This window comes from Macaca mulatta, chromosome 3 (assembly GCF_049350105.2).
Source record: "Macaca mulatta isolate MMU2019108-1 chromosome 3, T2T-MMU8v2.0, whole genome shotgun sequence".
Taxonomy (NCBI): Eukaryota; Metazoa; Chordata; class Mammalia; order Primates; family Cercopithecidae; genus Macaca; species Macaca mulatta.
This window is the reverse complement of record NC_133408.1, coordinates 115610196-115635962: the sequence shown is the minus strand read 5'-3', so window position 1 is coordinate 115635962 and position 25767 is coordinate 115610196. Positions and strand designations below refer to the sequence as shown.

Genomic DNA, 25767 nt, shown 5'->3' with positions numbered 1-25767 from the left:
TTAACCTAGAACGAAAGGCACAGAAGACAAAGAAGAGGATGCAAACAAAAATGCAAAGGAGCCAGCAGAGGCAGGAGTACAGGAAAGTTAAGGATTAAACTCTCTCGCTGCTTGGAAAATGCAGCTTTCTGCAGGTAGAGCCACCTAGTATGTATATGGCCACAAAGGGAATTTTGAAGGGATAAATAGAGATTTTTTAAAAAGGCTAGATGGCTTTTTGTGTTGTATTTTCCAAGTCGTTAACTGCAAACGCTGGTTTTAAAGAGAACTGGACACTCAAGCAAAATACTCTTACTCCCATGTCTCACTACAGCATATGCAAATTGTTTAGTTGAATGGTATATCGGAAATTATCGCAATTAAAATTGCGTGAGCAATTTGAAAGAAAAAGAAAAAAAGAAACATCTTTCATCTTTCAGAGTGTATTTCCTTATGTGTCAAACTGGAATATTTCTATCTGTCGCCAGCTCCCAGGGATGCTGCTAGAACCACGTGAGAGAGCGCGTTCACTTGCTCTACAAAAAGCGAAGGCAGGCACAGTTACCAGCCCAGCCAACCCAGGCCGCTTAAGACCAACTACTTGGGGACCTCCACGTCACCTCGATATATACGGGACCACCCGTAACCCGTGAACTACGGAATCCCTAACCTCGCATCACTTGGCGGCTGCCCCGCAGATGCCCTAGGCGCCCCAAGGCCGTGCCGGGGGGGGTGGGGAATCGTGCCAGGCTGGCGGGCCGCCACAGACAGGGATACCGGGAGCAACCGCTCAGGGGTGAGGCCGGAAGTCCCATCCGACCTCGCGGGCAGCCAGCGCTAGGCCGATTCGAACTCGACCTTGTTTTGGCGTTGCTAGGAGACGCGGCTCCTGCGCGCCCCCAACAGGCCGGCGCCCGGGCGGCGCGCGGGAGGGGGCGGGGACTGTCGCGTGGAGCTGCTAGGCGAGCACCGTTAGGGCAGCCTGGCGCGCGGCGCCCGCCAGGCGCCCAGTCCTCCGCCATCGCCCACGCCTTCCTGGTGCCAGGGAACAGGTATCAGCGCGCCTCCCCAGCGGCTGGGAGAAACGTCGAGTGAAGCGAAGGAAGGACGGTTAGTCAGGTGAGCTGCGGCGGGGTGGGCTGCCGCGGCGGCCACGCCCTGTCGAGGGAGAAGAGCCGATTGTGTGCGGAGGGGCAGGGTGAAGGGATCCCGCTCCGGGGAAGGTGGGCTTACCCTAGCGGGCGCGCCAGGTCTCATCTCTAGCACCTCAGGGGCCCGCGCGGTCACAGCCGGCACCCTCGGGCCTGCGGACAAAGGGTTAACGCGTTGGCGGTGACTGCGGGCCCCGGATGTGAGAGCCTCAGCTTGGCGCCCTGGCTGCGCTGCAGGTGCGCCGGGCCGAACGGAGCCGGCAGCCTGGCGGTGACCTGACCGCCCGAGGCTCCCCTTCACCTGCAGCGGCTGCTCGGCTCCCTCCGAGAACGCCGCCTTTTCTAACTTAAGGGCAACAGGTGGTGCCGGTGGACCGAGAGAGAGCCCAGCTCCGCCGTGCTGGGAGTGGCAGTTACCCTCACCAATTACGGAGCGGGGGCGGGAGTTGCATGGCTACCCTGATGCGGGTGACCAATGGGATTTGGGATCATGGGTGGACCGGGAGGAGTGGGCGTGGTCGGAGTCTGAGTCCAAGGTTTCTAGTGCGATAACTGCCAGAGCTGCGTGGAGAGCTAAGCTGGAAAGACGTGGGGGTGCTTATCCCTGCGTGGAAACGCTTGCCAATGCTTTCTCATTTGGACCCAGACTCCGGATCGGGAGGTGAGAACGTTGTTATTTTGGAAGGGTTAGGAGGTAATAGTGATCTTGGGTATGCTGTTAAGTATGTGGAATTAGATTCCCAAGATAGGACTATCTGCTTATGAGTTTTCTGCCAAATAGGCACTTTGTGGTTATGGCCACTTAGACCACATACTGTTAACTGGGTTCTTTCCAGAATGAGGTCTTTGAGGTTTGGGGGCCCAGGAGAAAAACGTACATATTACTGCAATTTAAGTAAACCAGATAATTTCAATCACTGTTATTCCATCGTTTGTCTTGAATTGTGTGTGTTTTCATGTACGTTTCATATCTCGTCTGGTTTAGCGAAGCAAGTTGTTGTAAGTTCTTCGTGTTGTTTATTTTAGCAAAGTAGAGAAAACCTGTTTTAATGTATTATTTCAGGAGAATAACTTATTATTTCTTCCCTCTCCCAGCAGTCTTATAGCTGAATCAGCTACCAAGAGAAGTTCTAAAGCGAGAAGAGAAAAGCACTTCAATTTGGGACATTTATTTGCACCTGGAAATGGGGAATGGGCTATCAGACCAGACTTCTATCCTGTCCAGCCTGCCTTCATTTCAGTCCTTCCACATTGTTATTCTGGGTTTGGACTGTGCTGGAAAGACAACTGTCTTATACAGGCTGCAGTTCAATGAATTTGTAAATACCGTACCTACCAAAGGATTTAACACTGAGAAAATTAAGGTAACCTTGGGAAATTCTAAAACAGTCACGTTTCACTTCTGGGATGTAGGTGGTCAGGAGAAGTTAAGGCCACTGTGGAAGTCATATACCAGATGCACAGATGGCATTGTATTTGTTGTGGACTCTGTTGATGTCGAAAGGATGGAGGAAGCCAAAACTGAACTTCACAAAATAACTAGGATATCAGAAAATCAAGGAGTCCCTGTACTTATAGTTGCTAACAAACAAGACTTGAGGAACTCATTGTCTCTTTCAGAAATTGAGAAATTGTTAGCAATGGGTGAACTGAGCTCATCAACTCCTTGGCATTTGCAGCCTACCTGTGCAATCATAGGAGATGGCCTAAAGGAAGGACTTGAGAAACTACATGATATGATCATTAAAAGAAGAAAAATGTTGCGGCAACAGAAAAAGAAAAGATGAATATCAATACCTATTATATCTGTGTGGAGTAGGTTTTCTCTGGTCTGATTTTGACAAATAGAAGAGTGTCTACAACCTGGTTTGCCTGTCTGCCCTCCTGGATGCTATTAAAGCTTTGTTTTGTTGAACAATCAGATGCCCAACTCTGTTGCCTTGTGGAAGATGAGTAAATGCAGTGCTTCTTAAAGTGGTCTCTTCTCCCTACCCCACAAATCTTTTGGTACTAGCATTTGGGGAAGCCAAGCAAGGATAGGAAATTGACCAGAACACAGTTGTGGAAATTTGGCCTGAAGTTAGTGAAATAAAACTTTCAAGAGTGTCTGCCTAGTGTTTTGTGCTTATATCTTTTTGCGGGGGAAGCCTTTGCAAGAAAACTGCATACAAGGCTTTGTAATGATCAAGTGCTAATCGATGGAAATGTTAAGGTAGATTAACATATATGCAGTTATACTGATCACATTGGTCCAACCAGTCCTTTTTTGAAGTAAGGAACAAGGAGTATTTTTTAAGTTTTGGCCAAATGATTTTTGACGCTTTCTGGAATCAAGTAATTTAATGGTATAGCTTAATTCTAGACAATGTTTAAGTTGGTCTGCCTTTAATAAAAATAAGATATTTGGGGTGTATTCAAGTGCATGGATTAGTTTTCCTGACAAAGCATGTTTTGGTGTGTAGTCTTACTTTTTAGAAATAGCTATGCATCGTTCTACACAGGTTTAAAACAACTTTTTGGGGGATTTAGGGCTATTATAGAAATAGTTTGTTGTCAGAAGCACTTTCTCTTGAAGAACCTAAAATAATTGACTCATTCATAGTAAATATGGGCATGTAAACTAATAAATATGCACTGGATACATATATGGATTTATGAAGAAGGAAATTAATGATTTAGTCAAGAGGATGTAATTAAAATATGTGGTCTCTAAAATATTCCAGTTATGAGATATTTGCTTTATTAATATTTGCTGGCTGAAAACAAATGTGGTTTTTATATATTTTTGTAGTGTGTTGGGAAGAGCAAAAGCTTTATAAATATACCTGATGCGCTGTAGACTGAAAATGTAAAAGATGCGCTGTAGAATGAAAATGTAAAAGATACCCTGTATGTGTTCTGAGCTTTAATTTTTTTGTTTACAAATTGAACAGTGTTACATGGGCTGTCCAGTCCTGATTATAGAGAGGAAGAAATGGTAACAGTATGGCAGATAAGAATTACAATTATAGAAAATGAGGGGAAAGTAACAAACCTGTTTTATGAAAATTCAGTGGTGCTGTTTACATTGGATAAAAAGCTCTATAAGGAGGAAAGACGTTTATCTAATTCTTATCTACAGATAGAGACTTACTTCCAGTGACCATATATTACTAAATCAGCTTATTTTTTATGTCTAAAGCAACAGCTGTTGGTTCTGAAAAATCACTGAAAGAAATGCATTTTGCTAGCAGGATTTGTTTTGGCTTTGTTTTTTGTTTTTTGTTTTTTTTTAGTGGCATAACTGAGTGTTTGGAACCTTGATTCTTGTGTCACACAAAATGAATGAAGTAGCTTCATGTGGAGACTTCATATGTTAAATATTCCTGCACTAGTGATGGTCACTTAGAATGTTTATAGAAATGTGGATAATTACTACCAATAAACTACTTGAGGCACTAGGAGAACAGTATTAGATTTTGAATTTTAATGTATTTCCACTTTTGCTGAAGCTTTTAATTAGATGTGAAATAACAACTGACCAGCTAGGCTGTTTAGTCCCATAGTAGTTTAGATCTGCTTAGATGTGACAGGCATTGAAGGCTATTTTCTTTTTTCTTTTTTTTTTCTCCCTTCACTGGTAATGAAATCATGGTATCTGCTGCAAACATGAGTAGATCCATGATGGATTAATAAAGCTTGCTGGAAAAAAAAAATCAGTGTATCAATTAGATTTTTCAGTTTGCCTGTACTTTCTGTCTACCTACCATATAAAATAGTGCTGTTTTTAACTATTTCAAAAGCTTGTGTGTTGACCCTTTGTAGCCTAAGAACGTAAGCAAATTAATGTTATCTAAGTTTTTCATATTTAATGGGCAAAAACAAAGACAAAATGGCATGAACACTGTACAAACTGATTTATAGAAGACAATTTCAGCTATAAAACCCATCATAAGATTTTCTAGCATGCTAAGTTCAAGTTCCCTACCCCCTATTCTAGTTAGTAGCACCATAGGATAATGAGTCTTTAAATCCTGAAGAGTTTAGACTATGCTTTTATATCTAGTTTTCTATTATGGTGCACCTTTTCTAGTGCATATTTCTAAAATATTTTCTTGTATTTGAAGTTACTTGGTTTAATACAAAATATTAAGGACTGCTCAACTGAATCCAAATTAATATCAAAGAACAAAGTTTAAGAAAAAACCTTTTGATAAAGATAATTAATTTTAAAAATGTGCAGAGTTCTTAAAATGGTTTATAAATGGTGTTCTTAAACCATCAGAAGTTTACTAAGACTTAATCATGGAAAAATGAATTAAATATTGGGAGACAATAAATGAAGTTATTAATATATGTATAAGAAGAATTACTAGTCTGTAAATGAATGATGGTTCATGAACAGAGGGAAAGGCATAGACTTTGTTTGTACAAGGCAATTTTTTTTTCTTTTTGAGACGGAGTCTTGCTCTCTTGCCCAGGCTGTAGTGTGGTGGCACAATCTTAGCTCACTACAACCTCTGCCTCCTGTGTTCAAGTGATTCTCCTGTCTTAGCTTCCCAAGCAGCTGAGATTACAGGTACACCATCACGCCCAGCTAATTTTTATTTTTAATAGAGGGGGTTTCACCATGTTGGCCAAGCTGTTCTCAAACTCCTGACCTCAGGTGATCCTCCTGCCTCAGCCTCCCACAGTGCTGGGATTACAGAAATTAGCCACCATGCCCAGCCTGTACAAGGCATTTGACACAAGGATTGTTCCATTAATACTTCATGGTGATGTTGAAGGAAATCTTTGGTATTTCAAGGTTCTATTTAACATAACAATTTCCTCTGTAATGTAAACAGTGATTTCATCAGCGATAATAAAGATGCAAAAAAAATGTTTTATCAAACTTTAGATGATGTAAAACAGCATTCAGCTGATGCAATTGAGAATCTTGAGTACACCATCATTTGAAGCTGGAATTTTACCTTTAAGGTCTAAATTTGGCAGAACATTCTGGAAATAGATCCTGGTGTTATGGAATACTAGAGTGTCTAAGCCTTAATATGAACCAATATAAGGTGCCAATGCAGAATCATAATGTTAATATTAAAATCTATGAAGATCAGAAGTAATAGTCTCAACAAAACACAGCCAGAGTATGTATCCAATTCTGTTCGTGCATATTAAAAATAAGGGAATACCTGTACAGGAAGCTAGTTTAGGAGGATGTTAAATGTACTGGCTAAAGACATGAGCTTTGGAGTCAGATCAGTGTTCAAATCCTGGCTTTCCCATTATTACACATGACCTTTTAGCAAATTCCTTGAAACTTAGGATGAGAATGCCCTCCTGGTTAAATGACTGTCTCATAATTTTGAGAGGTTTGAAATAACGTGTATAAACTTTCACATATTGCCAAGCATTTGATAAAAACTGACCTATTGTTAACCAGTAGGAATCAATATGTTTATTATTTCATCTGGGGCAATTTACTTGCAGCCTTAGTTTCTTAATTTGTAATGTGAGGATTATATCTACCATTGGGGTATAACCTTGATTTAAAAGGATTAAATCAAGCAATGATATTTAGCAGAGTAACTGACACTTAAGCATTCAATGGATAGTTTTTTTATTTTTGTTTTTGTTTTTGTGAGAAAGAGTCTCGTTCTGTCACCCAGGCTAGAGTGCAGTGGCTCAATGTCGGCTCACTGCAAGCTCAGCCTCCTGGGTTCAGGCCATTCTCCTGCCTCAGCCTCCCAAGTAGCTGGGACTACAGGCGCCAGCCACCACGCCCGGCTAATTTTTTCTGTTTTTTAGTAGAGAGTAGAGATGGGGTTTCACCGTGTTAGCCAGGAAGGTCTCAATCTCCTGACCTTGTGATCCGCCTGCCTCAGCCTCCCAAAGTGCTGGGATTATAGGCGTGAGCCACCGCGCCTGGCCCATGGATAGTTATTAATAGCCAGAATACTTTATGATCGATGTATTTAAAGAAAATACTTGTTTTGGCGGGGGAATGACTATAACATGGTGAACTCATACATGTCACAAAATGGCAACTTGGTGGAACTTGGTGAAAGTCTAAATATGCTGAACTCCCTTGAAATATGGATCATTTCCTTAGGTTTCTAAAGTACCAATTTATTGTAACAATATTATCCTACCTTTCCCTGTAAGAGACAAAATTTAATTTAAAATCTCAGTTATTTTCTGGTGTAGACATACATCAAAATACAATACCTCACTTTTCAGACATTAAAATTTGAAACTATACATTATGGTTCTTCAAAATGCCTCAAGATTGTTATCTATAATTCACAAATGTTTTCTAATAGTAAGAATCTGTATGCCAACATTTAATGGAAATTTGCAGTATCTGTGGGCACATCTGGTTGGTGATGGTGGTTGTGTTTGGGGGTGATTATGTGTGCTGTGTTGTTTTCCAGTTACTTTCAGTCTTTTGTCTCGTTTTATGTCTCCTGTTTATGTTGCTCTGAAGTGGCGATTACCTGTATTAGTGGTTGAAGAGAGATGTTGAAGTTGATTCATTTCAATGAAGGTCTACCTTTAGATAAAATCTTAACTTTTTATTATGACAGATTTCAACCTTATACAAGAGTAGAATAATATAACAAACACCCAAGTATCTGTCATCTAGTTGCAGTAGTTATCAACTCAGGGTCAATCTGGTTTCCTTTATACTTCCATTCACTTCCTTCCATGACACCTTCCTTTTCCCTCTACTTCTAGATTATTTTTAAGTGAGTTCTGGAAATTACATTTTATTTATAAATATTTTGGTATATGTGTCTAAAAGATATTCACTTAAAAATTTTCACTATCACATGTAAAAAATATATATACTTCTTCAAAATAACCAAATATCCATCCAGTGTTTAGAGTTCTATTATTATTATTATTATTATTATTATTATTATTATTATTTGAGACAGTCTTGCTCCTTTCAACCAGGCTGGAGTGCAATGGCACGATCTCGGTTAACTGCAACCTCATTCTCCCGGGTTCAAGCAATTCTCCTGCCTCAGCCTCCCCAATAGCTAGGATTACAGACATGCGCCACCATGCGGGGCTAATTTTTGTATTTTTAGTGGATACAAGGTTTCACCATGTTGGCCAGGCTGGTCTTGAACTCCTGACCTCATGATCCGCCCAAAGTGCTGGGATTGCAGGCGTGAGAATACAGAAAATTAGCTGGGCATGGTGGCGCATGCCTGGAGTCCCAGCTACTCAGGAGGCTGAGGCAGGAGGATTGCTTGAACCCAGGAGGCAGAGATTGCAGTGAGCCAAGATTGCGCCATCGCCCTCTAGCCTGGGCGATGAGAGCAAAACTCCATCTCAAAAAAAAAACTGTATATATATATATATATATATACACATATATATATATACACACACACATATATATATACACATATATATATATTTGATATTTTTCTATCTCTTGCAACTTATTATTCCCATTTATGCATAAATTGTCTCATCTTTAGAGAGAACTGAGTCTTTTTCACACAACCCTAGTAATTTTGGATGGCTTTTTTGATTTCTCATTTACCACAAAGTCCCTATCTTAACCTGTACATTTCCTGTCCCAGATCTGTTTTCCTAGGATGCCAGGTTCCTTGTATTAGGAAATGGTATTTAGAGTCCACAGTCTATACTACTGGATTTGTCATTGTTTCTAGGCCTTTTCAGTGGATAGTACTAGAACTCTATTTTTTTAAGATTAGATACATTATTAATTCACAGTGATAACTCCAATTCAAAGATTTACATTCAGAATGATAAGGCATTTTTTTAGTTTCAGCGATATTCTCTCTTTTCACTCACACCAAAAATACTAATTATGAGCAACACACATTTGCTTATTTGCTTTATTCCACTTTAATCTCAATGCAATACTACTGTCAACAATTGGATGACTGGTAGTCATTTAAGAATATTGTAGTTACCTTTGTCCTTTAGGTATATCTCACTGGAGATAAATTCTTGTATTTTAAAGTCACTTAGAATTGTTATTTTCTGTGGGACTATGTTTTAGGTATATTTGTTTCACAAAATCTCTTATTTGTAGAAATGTTGACTCTGATTTATCTAATATATACAGTTCTTCAAGTATATTTAAATACTCAATTTGGGATAAAAAATTTTACACAGAATACTTTAGGAACCTCTCTTTTATAAATTGATATACATGAATGTTTTCCACAATTATGAGGAATTTTTTCTAGGCAATATTTTTCTTTTCAGTTCAAGCAGTAGAATTGTTTTGTGAAAATTCAAGTAATTTACATGGAAGACATCTGATATATAACAGGCCTCTGATAGAAAAAGAACTCTTACTTTCCTGTTGCAAGTCTTTGTAATGTCAACGAGAATCTGAATATTTGTTTTATGGGGTTTTTTCTTTGTTACTTTTTGGTGCAGAAACTGAATAACTAAACAGCATGTGATTAGAAATTGTGGGCATCCAGTGGGCTGAAGTATTTCTTAAGTATTCAAATGAAAAGTGCTTGTTTCCCTTAATCTATCATCTACCTGTAGATACCCAGAAATGAGTGAGTGACAAAATGGAGTTCCCTAGAATGACATTTTTCTAAACCGGCTATACTTCAGAATGACTTAAGGAGCTCTTGAGATTCCTACATTTCACTTCAGACATTTTGAATGGAATCTTTAGGAAATGGGCCCAGTAATTTATATTCCAACTCTTTGTAGGATGTCTTTTAAACATACCTAGATCAGCCAGATTTAAAAACCATTGCTTTGGAACTTAAAAATTGTGGGCTGGGGATGCCAGAGGGATAATACTTTTAGTGGCAGGAATAAAGGGATCATAAATAGAACTGGCCTAGGAAAACATTACCTGTCTTAGACCCTTTTCTTCTATATAGTGGAACGTTTTTCATTGGCTTGACATTTATGTCATAATAACAAAACTGAGAATGCTGTCTGATCCAGGGATGTCTCAGATCACATGGCTTAGGGGAAATCTGAGTAACCCCAGGGAAAGGCAATATGGAATAGACACTTTTCATTTTACCAATTTTATATATATTGTAGGCTTAATAGGTGATATCTTAGAAATTTACAAGTAGTCCTGCCCATCTCACAAGAGACCAGTTAAAGCTTTAGAGATGAAGTTCTATTAATAACTAGTGCCTTCGGTGTTTTTTCTGTAACCCTTTTGAGAACTTTGAATGTCACAGGTTTCAATGATCGTAGCCAATTATTTTGAGGACTAGCAGATATGGTAAGGAAAAATCAAAGACCTATGACAGTAGGAATACTTGAAGAAAATGGGCAGATCCAAATGGCCTATAACAAATAGACTAAGCCCAAGATACATTTGATTTATCAAATAAGCAAAACACCTTCAGTCTATTCTATAGAGAAAGAATGGTCCTTCTTGCTTGATCAATCTGTCAGCAGCTCCTCATGTTAGAAACTGGGTGTTTCTTTTAAATTATACAGGTAGAGTATTGATATGTATTAGCTGTGTAACTTAATGCAAGCTACTTAATTTCTCTTAGCTGCAGCCTTTTCACCTTTAAATGGCGACATTCTCTCTCTTACAAGTTTATTTATGAAGGAAGCTTTATGAGTCATCTGGCATGATTTCTAGTAAGTAGATCAAACATTCACTCAAGTATGTGAATACCTCATGCTGCCGGGTGTTTAGAATATAGCAATCACCAAAACAGAGAAGGGTAGTTTGTCTCTTTCCTGCTCTAGAGTGTAAGCTCTGCAAGGACCAGGTATTTATCCATTGCCATATCCCTAACTCTTATGAACTACACAGCACATACTAAACACTCACATATGTGCATAGTTAACAAATAAATGAAACTTAATTCTAAAGTGATATCAGACAAAAGTTAGTAAAATAAAAAATGTGAAAAGTGCTATGAAGGAAACAGAGGGCTAAGGGTGAGAAAACAATAGGGGTGACTTTCATTGGATAAAGTGGTTGGAGATTTTTCTTATTTATCTAAAGAGCTATGGAAAGAGTAGAAGAAAGAGCATCTCAGGCAGAGGGAACTTTACGTGCAAGGGCCCTGAGATGGAAAATCACTGAACCAAGTAGACTAAGTATGCTTAGAACTGGTGAGCAATTGAGAGAATGGCAGGATATGAAGTTGCAAAATCAGAATACAGCATTTATCTGTCTGACAATTGTATCTTTAATGATAGTTTGCTTTTACTTAGTCTTTATATATTTAGTTACAAATTACTGATATTTTGTTTAAATCTACCACATTCTTCCATTTGACCATTTGTTATTTTTATGTCCTTTCTTTCTTTTAGATTTATTAAGTCTTTTTTATTCTTACCCTATCCCCATTGTTATACATTCTTTTACTATTCTTTTTGTTATTCCACAGTTACAGCAGACATCCTTTTTTTTTTTTTTTTTTTTGAGATGGAGTCTCGCTCTGTCGCCCAGGCTGGAGTGCAGTGGCCGAATTTCTGCTCACTGCAAGCTCCGCCTCCCGGGTTTACGCCATTCTCCTGCCTCAGCCTCCGGAGCACCTGGGACTACAGGCGCCTGCCACCTCGTCCGGCTAGTTTTTTGTATTTTTAGTAGAGACGGGGTTTCACCGTGTTAGCCAGGATGGTCTCGATCTCCTGACCTCGTGATCCGTCCGTTTCGGCCTCCCAAAGTGCTGGGATTACAGGCTTGAGCCACCGCGCCCGGCTGCATACGTCCTTGACTGACTAAAGCTTAATGTAAATTAGTACATTTACCACTTCTACTTTTTGGACAATATAAAAACATAAAGCTTTTTAAAATTGTATTTGCCACCCTCCCCCACCCGCCTCCCCCTGTGATATATAGGCTTTTTATTTTATTTTTTATTTATTTTTATTTTTTTGAGACAGAGTCTTGCACTGTGGCCCAGGCTGGAGTGCGTTGCCACAGTGTAGGCTCACTGCAACCTCCACCTCCAGGGTTCAAGCGATCCTGCCTCAGCCTCCCGAGTAGCTGGGACTGCAGGCGTGTGCCACCACACCCAGCTAATTTTTGTATTCTTAGTAAAGATGGGATTTCACCATGTTGACCAGGCTGGTCTCAAACCCCTGACCTCATGATCTGCCCGCCTTGGCCTCCCAAAGTGTTGGGATTACAGGCGTGAGCCACCACACCCCGTGGGCTTTTGTTTATGAATTTTTAGCTCAACGCATTTAAGATCCTCAAGACATGACTATTATTACTTTTTGCATATTTATCCTTTCTGTACTAATTTTTTTTCTTGAATCTCTATAGGTTTATTAGAACTAAAATCTAGCAAAACTTTAATTTTGGAATCTGCGATCATTTTTCTTCTGTCTGAAGAACTTCCTTTAGTGTTTTCTCAGTATAGATTCTAAAGACAGAGTCTTTCCTTTTTGGTTTCCGAAAAGATTTATTTAGTTTTATTTTTAAGTGATATTTTCACTGTGTACAGAATTTCAAGGTTGGCATTCGTTTTCTTTTAGTACAGTTGATCATTGAACAAGGAGGGCATTAGGAGCACTGACCCCTACACAGCTGAAAATTTGTGTGTACCTTTTGACTCCCTTAATTTTTTTTTTTTGTTGTTGTTGTTGTTTGTTTTTGTTTTTTGAGATAGAGTCTCGCTCTGTCACACAGGCTGGAGTGCAATGGTGCGATCTTGGCTCACTGCAACCTTCGCCTCCTGGGTTCAAGTGATTCTCCTGCCTCAGCCTCCTGAGTAGCTAGGACTACAGGTGGGCACCACCACACCGAGCTAATTTTTGCATTTTTAGTAGAGACGGGGTTTCACCATGTTGGCCAGGCTGGTCTCGAATTCCTGACCTCGTGATCCACTCATCTCGGCCTCCCAAAGCGCTGGGATTACAGGCATGAGCCACCGTACCTGGCCCACTCCCGTAAAAATTTAACCGCTAATAACCTATGGTTGGCCAGAAGTCTTACTGATAACAAACAGAAAATTAACACATAATTTGTATGTTATTTGTATTATATGCTGTATTCATACAATAAAGTAAGCTAGAGAAAAGAAAATGGTATTGAGAAAATTATAAGGAAGAGAAAATAGGTGACATAAGTACTGTGCTGTATTGATCAATACTGTAAGCTTATGTCATGTGTCTTCAAGATGAATAGTTTGCCTGAAATAGTGGGCAACCACAGCTTCAGACCTCAATCTATGGTGTATATCCAAATATTCAACTTTTCCTTTTTAATGTCATAACTTTTCTCCACTTCTTTTTTTTGAGACGGAGTCTCACTCTGTCGCCCAGGCTGGAGTGCAGTGGTGCCATCTCAGCTCACTGCAAGCTCCGCCTCCCAGGTTCATGTCATTCTCCTGCCTCAACCTCCCGAGTAGCTGGGACTACAGGTGCCCGCCACCACGTCCTGCTAATTTGTTGTATTTTTAGTAGAGACGGGGTTTCACCGTGTTAGCCATGATGGTCTCCATCTCCTGACCTCGTGATCCACCCGCCTCGGCCTGCCCAAGTGCTGGGATTACAAGCGTGAGCCACTGCATCCGGCCCTTTTCTCTGCTTCTTGAGCGCAGTTCCAGCACCCCTTGGGGCACTTCGTATGATTCCCATGTTTCTTATTCAAGGTTTAGGGTATTGCACCAGACACAGTGAAAAAACAAGTGAGAACCGTGAGGGATCACTTTTTACTGTAATATGCAATTTACTGGAGAGACAACTGCTCGCATGGTAATAATTAGCGTAGCATGACTTTTTTTTCTTCTTCTTCTTTTTTGAGACAGAGTCTTTCTGTCGCCCAGGTTGGAGTGTAGTGGCGCAATCTCGGCTCACTGCAACCTCTCCCTCCTGGTTTCAAGCGATTCTCTGCCTCCGCCTCCCAAGTAACTGGGATTCCAGGAGTGCATCACCGTGCCGGGCTAATTTTTGCATTTTTTGGTAGAGATGGGGTTTCCTCTTGTTGACCTCCACCCACCTAAGCCTCACAGATTGCTGGGATTACAAGTGTGAGCATGACACAACATTTTAAGTGTATACTTGCAACACTTGAGCTTACTGCAATAGCCACAGCAGGTGGCTACGAAATTGTTACAGTAGTGAGATAGGTACTATAATGAATTTGAAGCAGTTATGATTGAATACTGCATCTTTATTTTTGTTTTAAGTTTCTGTCAACAGCAAATGGTGTCATGTATGGTCTGTAAATGTGTGAGAGAAAGTTTTGGTAAATTTTAACTTTTTATAAAAGATGTGTATATTTTAGGATGGTAAATAATAAAATAGACTATGTCTACATATATTTTATGCATTCGTGACATACTTTTTTAAAAAATTTTTGCTATTTCTAGGTGATGCAGTTCATCTGTGAGTTTTTCAAATTGCTCCAAATCTCCAAAAAATTTTCTAATATATTTTCTGAGAAAAAATTTGCATGTAAGTGGACCCATGCATTTCAAATCTGTGTTTTTCCAGCATCAGGTGTACTTTAAAGTATGTCAGGAGAGTGGGGATAAAAAAATTCAAAGTATTTTTTTGAGAAAGTGAGCTATCCTCTCACTCAACAGCAATAATCACAGACAGAAGATTTCTGTGACCAAATGTGTGGGGATTTCTTCCCACCAGCAAGCAAGCAAGCAATCAATTCTGCAGCAGAAATCACCTAGGTGTCCTCCAATTCAAGTCAATTCTGACACTATTTTCCTTCACATAAAACCACAGATTGAAGCCAGGTGCGGTGGCTCACACCTGTAATCTCAGGACTTTGGGAGGCTGAGGCAGGCAGATCACCTGAGGTCAGGGGTTCAAGACCAGCCTGGCCAACATGATGAAACCCCATCTCTACTAAAAATACAAAAATTAGCTGGACATGGTGGCAGGCACCTGTAATCCCAGCTACTTAGGAGGCCGAGGCAGGAGAATTGCTTGAACATGGGAGGCAGAGGTTGCAGTGAGCCGAGATGTGCCACTGTACTCCAGCCTGGGTGACAAGAGTGAAACTCTGTCTCAAAAAGAAAAAAAAAAAACACAGATTGAGGGCTCAGTGCCCAAGACCACCCCTGACCCTCATCAGTCACAAGTCTGGGCCTGTGGAACTTCTGACCTACCAGCTTCAATGTAGAGTTTCCACACTCTCTCTTTGGATTTAACTTGCTAGAGCGGCTTGCAGAATTCAGGGAAACTGAATATATGTTTATCAGTTTATTTATTTCCTTGCTTTTTTTTTCTCCTGCTTTTGTTGCACCCTTCAAGGAAAGAGGCCACCATAAGGCCGAGCTGAGGTACCAAGGGACCTTTTTTCTCTCTTCCCATTGCAAAAGTCACACAAATGAAGCCAGGTGTAACTATACAGAGCCAAGAGAGTCATTTACTGGTTTATTACAAAGGAGATTACAAAGGATGTAGGTGAAGAAATTCACAGGGCAAGGTATGGAGGAAGAGGTTCAGGGTGTCCATGCCCTCCCTGACCACCAACCTCCAGGAGCCTCCAATGCGTTCAGCTATTCAGAAGCTCTCGAAACCCAGTCTTCTTGTGTCTTTTATGGAGGCTTCATTGGATGGGCATAAACGACAGCTGTATAGAAATGTGATTAGACACAAAACATATGATCTAATACTAATAAGCTGAGTCTTAGATAGATAGACCAGCAAGGTCTATCTGTTCAGATTCTTTTTGTCCTCTCTCTGCTGCATTCTTTCCTCCAGGGAATGGGGCAGGACCCCTTCTGAAATGGGGATCTTGTGGCCTACAATCACATAAGATAAGTCAGAGAATTTCTTTATGGCCAGCTCCAAGACAGAAAGGCAAGGAAGTTTTCTGACTTTGAAAGAGGAGGAGCAGATGAAAGGAGGCAGGAGGTAAGAAAGAGAGATTCTGTTTTCTGAGGCCTGTATCTGAGGTTTTAAGTGCCCCAACATTATAACTAAAGACTGTAACAAGGGATATGGGAGTTATAAGCCAGAAACTATGGACAAAAACATATATATAGATAGATATTATACTATCTATTTATATATATTCTCATTATTTCACACATGTCATCTATTTTCTTCTTGTTTCCATTGTTTTTGCTGGGAGGTCAGCTGTTAGTCTGTTTTTTTGCTCTTGTGAAGGTAATACGTCTTTTATTCTCTGGTTGCTTATAAGATTTTTCTTTTTTTTTTTTTTAGCTTTTGCAGTGGGACTATGTGTCCAGGGGTGGTTTTCTTTGTACTCTTTAGAGCTTTGTAGAGCTTCTTGAATACATGACTTGAAGCACCTGTCAGATAACATCAACATCTAGGTATCTATGGGTCTGTCTCTTATTTTAATCAACTTTTGCCCTTTTACATTTCTTCTTTTTATCTGATTGACTGCCAAACATTGTAAATAAAAATTGTAGGCCGGGCGCGGTGGCTCAAGCCTATAATCCCAGCACTTGGGGAGGCCGAGACAGGCGGATCATGAGGTCAGGAGATCAAGACCATCCTGGCTAACACGGTAAAACCCTGTCTCTACTAAAAATACAAAAAACTAGCTGGGCATGGTGGCGGGCGCCTGTAGTCCCAGCTACTCAGGAGGCTGAGGCAGGAGAATGGTGTAAACCCGGGAGGCGGAGCTTGCAGTGAGCTGAGATCTGGCCACTGCACTCCAGCCTGGGCGACAGAGCGAGACTCCGTCTCAAAAAAAAAAAAAAAAAAAAAAAATTGTAGTTGCGATTTGAGGCTCAGTAGGGTGTTATCTTTCCCCAGAAAGATTTTGCTTTTGTTATTGGCAGAAAGGGTTGAGTTAGATCATCTCTCTGGGTTTGATTTATTTCAGATCTTTCCCCCACATTTTCACTTTCTTTGTAGCTTTCTGATGCCTTCAAACAGTTAAAAAACAAAAATTGTCTAGTTTTTCCAGTTCTCTCAACTGGAAGATTGTTCTGGAACAGTAAAAAATAAATTTTATTCTAAAAACAATATGAAGATACTAAAAAGTTTTAAGAATTGACATAACCTGATTTCCATTTTAAAATGACCTTCAATTAATTAATTGTTTTGCCATATCTTTCCTTAAAATGTCCCCAAAGCTTTCTTTTACCTACATTTCTATTGTTATCATCCTGGTCTAAACTCTATCTAAGTCACTAACTTGGATTATTGTTTTTTGTATTTTTTGGTTTTGAGACTGAGTCTCTCTGTCGCCCAGGCTGGAGTGCAGTGGCATGATGTCGGCTCACTGCAACCTCTGCCTCCCGGGTTCAAGCAATTCTCCTGCCTCAGCCTCCTGAGTAGCTGGGATTACAGGTGCATGTCACCACGCTTGGCTAATTTTTGTATTTTTAGTAGAGACGAGGTTTCACCATGTTGTTAAGGCTGGTCTCAAACTCCTGACCTTGTGAGCAGCCTGCCTTGGCCTCCCAAAGTGCTGGGATTACAGGCATGAGCCACCGCACCTGGCTGAATTATTGTTTTTATCTCACTTTCTTGGTTTCCTGAAAATCATCTAACATATTGAGGCTAGATTCTTTATTCAGAGATTTGGTTTCTTTTATGTCTAGATTTGCAAATTAAAAATAGCTATGAAGATCATGTGTGGTGGCTTATGCTTGTAATCCCAGCATTTTGGGAGGACAAGGCAGGTGGATCACTTGAAGTCAGGAGTTCAAGAGCAGCCTGGGCAACATGGAGAAACCCCATCTCTACTAAAAATACAAAAAGTAGCTGGCTGTGGTGGCACACACCTGTAATTGCAGGTATTTGGGTGGCTGAGGCATGAGATTTGCTTGAATGGGTGACACAAAGGTTGCAGTGAGCTGAGGTCATGCCACTACCACCAGCCTGGGCAACTGAGAGAGACTGTCTCAAAAAAGAAAAAGCGATGGGATTTTTAAAGTAGCACTATTAGTCACACAGAAAACCAAATCAACTTAAAGTGATTAAGTAACTTGCTGAAAGTTATACGGTTAAGGCAGAGCTACCTGTTGAATCTAGGTCTCTTTAATTTTAGAACTTATATCAATTATTTCATATTATAGCTATGCATTCAAATTATATTCTCTTTAAATGAAGCAGCATTTATATTCTTTTGTTGCTAAAAAAAATCTTAAAATGTAAATAATAATAAAAAGTTAAAACTTTTATCGTTTGTGCTCATTGACGTCAAAGTTGCTTGAGCTGAAGTTGACTAAAGAGTTTTTCAGCCGGGCGCGGTGGCTCAAGCCTGTAATCCCAGCACTTTGGGAGGCTGAGACGGACGGATCACAAGGTCAGGAGATCGAGACCATCCTGGCTAACACGGTGAAACCCCGTCTCTACTAAAAAATACAAAAAGCTAGCCGGGCGAGGTGGCGGGCGCCTGTAGTCCCAGCTACTCGGGAGGCTGAGAAAGGAGAATGGCGTAAACCCGGGAGGCGGAGCTTGCAGTGAGCTGAGATCCGGCCACTGCACTCCAGCCTGGGCGACAGAGCGAGACTCCGTCTCAAAAAAAAAAAAAAAAAAAAAAGAGTTTTTCGAACCAAGTGACTGGTGCTTTCAGAATGGCAGAAACCATTCTGGAAATGAGGCCATCCAGGAGGAAACCCTTCTCTGTGAACGTCTGGTTTTTTGTTTTTTGTTTTTTTTTTTTGTATTTTCTTTTTTTCAATTAGAGATTCAGGGCTTTAAAATCCCATAAATAAAAAGTCCTGGGCCGGGCATGGTGGCACACGCCTGTAATCCTAACACTTTGGGAGGCTGAGGCGAGTGTGTCACCTGGGGTCAGGAGTTTGAGACCAGCCTGGCCAACATGGCGGAACTCTATCTCTACTAAAAATACAAAAATTAGCCGGGAGGCTGAGGCAGGAGAATTGCTCAGCCCCGGAAGCGGAGGTTGCAATGAGCCAAGACCGTGCCATTGTGCCGCTGCACTCCAGCCTGGGCTGGAACAAGACACCATCTACAAAAAAAAAAAAAAAAAAAAAAAAAAAAAAAAGTCCTGGATATGGATAAACAAGGCTATAGAGATATTTAGCCAAAACAGCATGAGAAAATGTATATTCTTTCTTTCACCCATATATTAGTTCCATGATTCTTCTATAATAGGTCTGTAATGCATGAGGAGACTACAAAAAGCTACCATGTTAGGGGTGAAAAAAAGGCAGTCCTTCCAGATGTGGTTGCTAACAGATAATAAAAAACGGTGAAGCCTTGAGCCAAGCAAAGCCCCAGCATGACTCAATATAGACCAAGGTTCTAGAAAGAACTAATTTCTTTCCAAACAAAGAACATGAAGTAAAGCAGGGCTGATCCCTATGCTACTACATTCATTTCAGTTTTATTTCCATCTGTCTTTTCAGAGACGTTTGACACTAGCCTGTATCATTATTTATATTATTCGAGAAGATGAAATTCTAGAATATGAATCCTTTCTATTTATGCATATTTACATTGATTTCATATATATAATCATAGTATAATTTTAAAAAGAGGGTATAAGGTATAATTTAGTGCTTTGTAATTCCTTATTCATTGATCAATACATATTTTTAAAAGATCAGATACTTTTTTTTCCAAACTAGAGATTCTTTTTTTAAAAAACTGTTGTGGGTACATAGTAGGTGTATATACTAATGGGAGTACATGAGATGCCCTGATACAGGTATGTAATGCATTATAATCATATCATGGAAAATAGGATATCTATACCCTCAAGCATTTATCCTTTGTGTTACAAACAGTCCAATTATACTTTTTTACTATGTTAAAATGTACAATTAAATTATTATTTACTATAGTGGCCCAGTTGTGCTATCAAATACTAGGTCTTATTCATTCTTTGTATCTATTTTTATTTTGTACCCATTAACCATCCGCACTTCCTCTCCACCCCTCCACTACCCTTCTCATCCTTTGGTAACCACCCTTCTACTCTCTAGCTCCATGGGTTCAATTGTTTTGATTTTTAGTTCCTACAAATAAGTGCAGACATATGAAGTTTGTCTTTCTGTGCCTAACTTATTTCATTTAACATGACTTCCAATTCCATCCATGTTGCTGCAAATTACAAAATCTTTTTTTTTTTTTTTTTGAGACAGAGTTTTGCTATTGTCACCCAGGCTGGAGTGCAATGGCACGATTTCAGCTCACTGCAACCTCCGCCTCCCAGGTACAAGCAATTCTCCTGCCTCAGCCTCCCAAGTAGCTGGGATTACAGGTGCCTGCCACCATGCCTGGCTAATTTTTCTATTTTTAGTAGAGACAGGGTTTCACTATCTTGGCCATACTGGTCTTAAACTCCTGACCTCAGGTGATCTGCCCACCTTGGCCTCCCAAAGTGCTGGGATTACAGGCATGAGCCACTGCGCCCAGCCAATCTCATTCTTTTTTACAGCTGACTAGTACTCCATTGTGTATATGTACACATTTTCTTTATTCATTTATCTGTTGATGTACACTTAGATTGCTTCCAAATTTTTGCTCTTGTGAACAGTGCAGCAACAAACATGGGAGTGCAGATATGCCTTCGATATACTGATTTCCTTCCATATGCTGATATCCCCAGCAGTGGGATTGCTAGATCATATGGTAGCTTATTTTCAGTTTGGGGAACATCCAAACTGTTTTCCACAGTGGTTGTATGCAGAGTCTTTGATTTAATCTTTACTAGGTACTACAATAATCATTTTTGAGTGTTTTTAGAAACATTGAGTATTTGAAGCATTTATTTCTCCAGAGACTAAGATACATGTATCCCTACAAGCATGGACACAGACTGGGAGTGAGGAGAAGCAGAGCCTTGGATGGTTTTTTTGTTTCGAATAAAATTGCTATCGATACTCTTCCCATTAATCTAAGCCTCAGTATCTGCCATTTACACTTATCAGATTAAACTGTCAATTTCCATTTTGGGTATACTTTAAATTCTTAATATGATTTGCAGGTTTTTTTTTTTTTAATTTTTAATTTTGTTTTGTTTTGAGACAGGGTCTTGCTGTGTCACCCAGGCTGTAGTGCAATGGCATGATCACTACTCACTGCAGCCTTGACCTCCCGGGCTCAAGTGATCCTTCTGCCTCAGCCTCCTGAGTAGCTGGGACTACAGGCCCACACCACCGTGCCCAGCTAATTTTGTATTTTTTGTAGAGACGAGGGTCTCACTGTTGCCCAGGCTAGTCTCAAGCTCCTGGACTTAAGAAATCTTCCCACCTCGGTCTCCCAACATGCTGGGATTACAGGCATGAGTCACTGTGCCCAGCCTTCTTGATATCATTTTTATCTAGCTAACATATTTTGGAATATAATGAATCACCTATGTATCTTGGAGTGATTATTTTTAATTTTTTAGATTTGAAATCCTGTGATTTCAGACCTGATGGGTAGAATAGAAAAAGTTAGACTAAAAGTGTGATGGGATGACATGTAAGAGCTCTCAAAGAGAGAGAAAGTGTGATATTATTAAGACTTGGGTTCTGGAACCAGTCTGCTTGGGTAAAAATGCTTGTTTTGCCATTTATCAGCTATATAAGTTTGGATAGGTTATTTAGCCTCTCTGAGCCATGCTATTCTCAACTATTAAATGGAATAACAATATACCCTTTTAGAGTTGTTATGAGGATTACAAGAATCAATACATGTTAAGTATTTAGAATCGTGCCCTGCCCTTAGTAATCATCCAATATTATTATATTAGATTACCAATAAAATTTTGTCTGAGGTACCCAAATATAATGAGGTTTGTACAGAACACATATGAAATTTCTGACATTCTGTCAAGTAATGTCATTTTCAGAAATTCTTTAGAAGTTTGAATGAGCTGATGCTCACTCCCCATATGATATTTTTTGTATCTATACCAATTTTGTATATGGCAGTCTGTGGTCTGTATAATAATTGATAGAAATGAATAAGCAAATGTTAAAACTCTGTTGGAAGAGGGAAGTGTGGATATTGGCTTAAGTAAACATGAGAGGATCAAAGATATTTTTCAGGAGGCAGAACTAAAATTTTGCCTCTTGGCTACAGAGAGGAATGTTCAGGGAGCTCAGATTTGCAGGAGGAGCAGCAGGCAGCCACAGACATCTTCAGGTTCTGCCTTTATTGGACTCTTCTCACCCTCTGTTGTAATTGAAAGTCAGGTGGAGAGAGGGCTTGTGCTGTACTTGAAGTCACCAATAATTCTAAGTAATAAGTGTCACCATTTTGATTACATAGCCTTCCTGAAATGTTGATGGCCTGCAGTTTTACAGGTGCAGTGTATACTAAATTAGCCATTACCACAGACAGGATGTCATTGTCATTCCTTTCAAACTACAGAGTAGTAATTTGGTAATGTGTGAACACCTGGATTTGTGCCTCCTTAAACCTGAAATAAAAGGGAGAGGAATAGTCTGAGTCAATTGTCTTTGTGACATCTGACCCATAGTTCTACATTGCTTTGCAAACATTGTATTTGGATATATGCATAAATATATATATGCACACACACAAACACACACACACACTGTAGCTTTTGTTTCTTAGAAAAGCAGCTCCTTGAGGGAGCCATTACTCTGCTGTATTATGTACAACAATGTGGGTGCTACATGAATGCTAAGTACTACTAATAATATTACTGGTAATTCACTGGTGAGGCATTTTGTGAGTCACCACTTACTGTGTGTTCACAATGCTTGAACTTGGTTATACAAATGTATCAAGTTATTTTTTATATGAAATTGACTATTAGGATATTTAATCATCCAGGTCAGAGTCAAGGACTAGCACTTTAAACATTTTTTTTTCACTTTCAATTTTGGAACAATTTGAAAGTTGGAGAAAAGTTGAAAGAATCATACAAAAAAAGGTATGAATACCTTTCATGCAGAGACCTCATCCGGGGTTAGCCAGTTGTTTTAATAATGTTCTTTATGGTAAAGGCATGCAGTCCAGAATTAGTATGGTATCTGGTTGTCTCATATTGGAACAGTTTCTTCTTCCTTCCTTTCATGGCCATGTCATATTTGAAAATTATAGGTCAGTTGTTTTGGAAACTGCCCCTGAATTTGGGTTTATCTAATGTTTCCTCATAATTATTTCCAGGTAATGCATTTTTTGATGAAATTTCACGGAAGTGATGCTGTGCTACTTTCCTTGCATCCTATCATGTGGCACATGGTGTCAATGTTTCCCATTACTAGTGATGTCAAATTTGATCATTTAAATGAGATGGCTTCTGTGAGGCTTCTCTGTTGTAAAGGTACAATGTTTTCATACATTTTGGAATGAGTAATTATTTTGTGGGGAGAAATTTTGAGACTGTAAAATTCTGTTCCTCCACCTACTTTTATCTGTTAGTTTTAGCATTCATTGCTATGTCTTGCCTGATTATTGCTATATTGATTGAAAAATGTTGATTTTCTAATGCTTTCACTCCTTCTACATTATTTGGTATTAAACTTCCCATTTCTTTATCTATATCACTGAGGACTCATGAATTCCTATTTATTCAATGTGCTATAATTCAGTACTGTCATCATTTCTTTTGATGCTCAAAATATATATAAAAACAAAAATAAAAATAAATAAAAACAGATTTGACCAGTAGGAGTAAGCTCTTTTCCAGGTTGGCTTCTGTGTATTTTTACATGTTCTCATTATTCTTTCAGCACTTCATTACTTCCTGGCACAATCAGATGATTTAAGTTCATTTATTCTTTCCTTGTCCCAGTCCTGAGGTCAGCCATTCCTCTAAGAAGCCTTATTTCTTTCAGCAGAGTGGCATTTAGAAATCAAGATCTGGGTACTAGATATGCTACAAGGATACTGCTCCTTCTATGCCTCCCTCAGTGGAAAAATAATTTATATACATGAATATCGCTATTGCTCTATTTCCCTCTCTCTTTTTCTCTCCCTCACATATGTGTATGTGTGCGTGTGTGTGTATGTATATCTACCTACCTATATATTTATATATACACACATATACTTATTTATGAGTACACACCAACACCTCCAATTCATATTTCCTGTCACCACAGAGTTTATTGTAGTTTCTTCCTTGTCACATTCATATATTCCTTCTCTGACAGTAAGATGATAATGGCTTCCATTATCTTACTGTATTAATTGCTCAATCCCCCCATATGTAGTTAATCTACCAAGCTTGCTAGACTGACTTCCTACCCCTTTTTAACTGTCTAATTGCTTTTTCAATGAATAGTAAGTAAAGGACAAAGTAAAGGGTGGAATGAAAGAGGAGGAAGAAAGAAAGAGAATAACACATTTTTAAATCTAAATTAAGATTTAAAGATTTTTGCATTTTTTATGTGTACAGAAGTAAGGTTCTGGGAATCGAATTTATTCTTAATTTTTTTAAGATCTTGAAAATAGGCCAGGCATGGTGGCTCAAGCCTATAATTCTAGCACTTTGGGAGGACCAAGGCGGGCGGATTACTTGAGGTCAGAAGCTCAAGACCAGCCTGGCCAACATGGTAAAACCCTGTCCCTACTAAAAATACAAAAATTAGCCGAGCATGTTGGCACATGCCTGTAATCTCAGCTATTCAGGAGGGTGAGCCGTGGGAATTGCTTGAACCCAGGAGGCAGAGGCTGCTGTGAGCCAAAATTTGTGCCACTACACTCCAGCCTTGGCAACACAGCAAGACTCTGTCAAAAAAAAAAAAAAAAAAAAAAAAAAAACTTGAAAATATATCCTAATATTTTGTCTTTATATATTCACTCATAATACTTAATGGGAACAAGCATTAGGCATACGAAGATGAATGAGACAAAGTCTGCAGAGTTCAGATATGATAAAACAAGCCGACAGGTTAAAAATATTAATAATTCCTATAATACTAGAAGAGTTATCTTAGAGGAATACAAAGAGTTTCAGGAAGAAACTGAGCTACACTATAACACAGAAGAGACCAATAGAATTTGCATAAGCAGCAGAATGATTTCTCTTCATTAAGAGTGATGATCCACATACTGCAGGTTAATTTCTAGTTGATCTTCTGAATTCTGGCTTTTGCTTAACTCTTTTCTTCTGCTCTAGTCATCCTATAGAGGACCAGAGAAAATTAGACACAGTGAAATCTCTCTTCATGGTCAGGGTTGTTACTGAGCAACAGGAAACACAACTATTCCTTATAGGCCTGGTGTCCTGTTTTTTCCAGCCCTCAGGTTGGGAGCCTTTGGCATATTTTGCATATAACCTCTGACTTTGCAATGGATCAGAATTTTATTATGTTTAATACCATATAATTTTTTAGTACTGTATTTTTTGGTGGCTTTTAAAGCCTCTATTAAAAATCTTTTTATATTACCCAATACTGCCAATATTCTAAAATTTTTGTGCAAATAAATTGTGTCATTATGTACAGTTAATGGACTTAGTAGGCAAATCAATTTTTATTTTTTTGGTTAAAGGGCTCTCCATTGTGTAATTGCCTTTAAAACATGCTTATTAGTTAAGCATCTCAACAATGTGGAATGTGGGTTGGTTTTATCACTCTCCAATTAAAAGTTATTGCTCCATAACTTCCAAGAAAGGAAGTTAGGCACTTGGAGAAATTGGTCCAATATTACATTGTGCAAATACAATAAATAAATCCAGATTACTGATTCTCAACTTGTTTTCTGCCCCAAATCATAAGAGAGATAGATTCTCTGTTGTAATAACTGAGTCTCAGATTCTAACTCAGGAAGTCATTATGGCTTCTCAGTACTGGACATCTAAAACCTGATATGTTCAATTTTCAAA

At 39.4% G+C, this 25767-nt stretch overlaps 1 protein-coding gene, 1 long non-coding RNA gene and 1 other non-coding gene across 7 annotated transcripts in view; 1 reads left to right on the top strand and 2 right to left on the bottom strand.

Annotated features, from left to right (window-relative positions):
• The window catches only part of LOC106997524 (uncharacterized), a 77631-nt gene extending 76085 nt beyond the window's left edge, over positions 1-1546 (bottom strand). For both annotated transcript variants that reach the window (XR_013415917.1, XR_013415918.1), the window contains exon 1: positions 1213-1546. This is a non-coding gene — a long non-coding RNA (uncharacterized LOC106997524). The remainder of the gene's footprint in view (positions 1-1212) is intronic.
• On the top strand, positions 920-4825 carry ARL4A (ADP ribosylation factor like GTPase 4A). Of its 4 annotated transcripts, NM_001172161.1 has the most exon segments (3): positions 970-1098; positions 1675-1791; positions 2226-3185. In NM_001172161.1, a coding segment is annotated over 1 exon segment (603 nt). In that variant the 5' UTR covers positions 970-1098; positions 1675-1791; positions 2226-2314; the 3' UTR covers positions 2918-3185.
• A 10488-nt stretch (positions 4826-15313) lies between these two features.
• On the bottom strand, positions 15314-15444 carry LOC114677224 (small nucleolar RNA SNORA64/SNORA10 family). Its single transcript, XR_003728515.2, has one exon. It is a non-coding gene; the product is annotated as a small nucleolar RNA SNORA64/SNORA10 family (small nucleolar RNA).
• Between the last annotated feature and the right edge of the window lie 10323 nt (positions 15445-25767).

What these genes read in the sequence shown, in the direction of transcription:
- ARL4A (XM_015133982.3), top strand. Translation starts at nt 2,315, where the DNA reads ATGGGGAATGGGCTATCAGACCAGACTTCTATCCTGTCCAGCCTGCCT.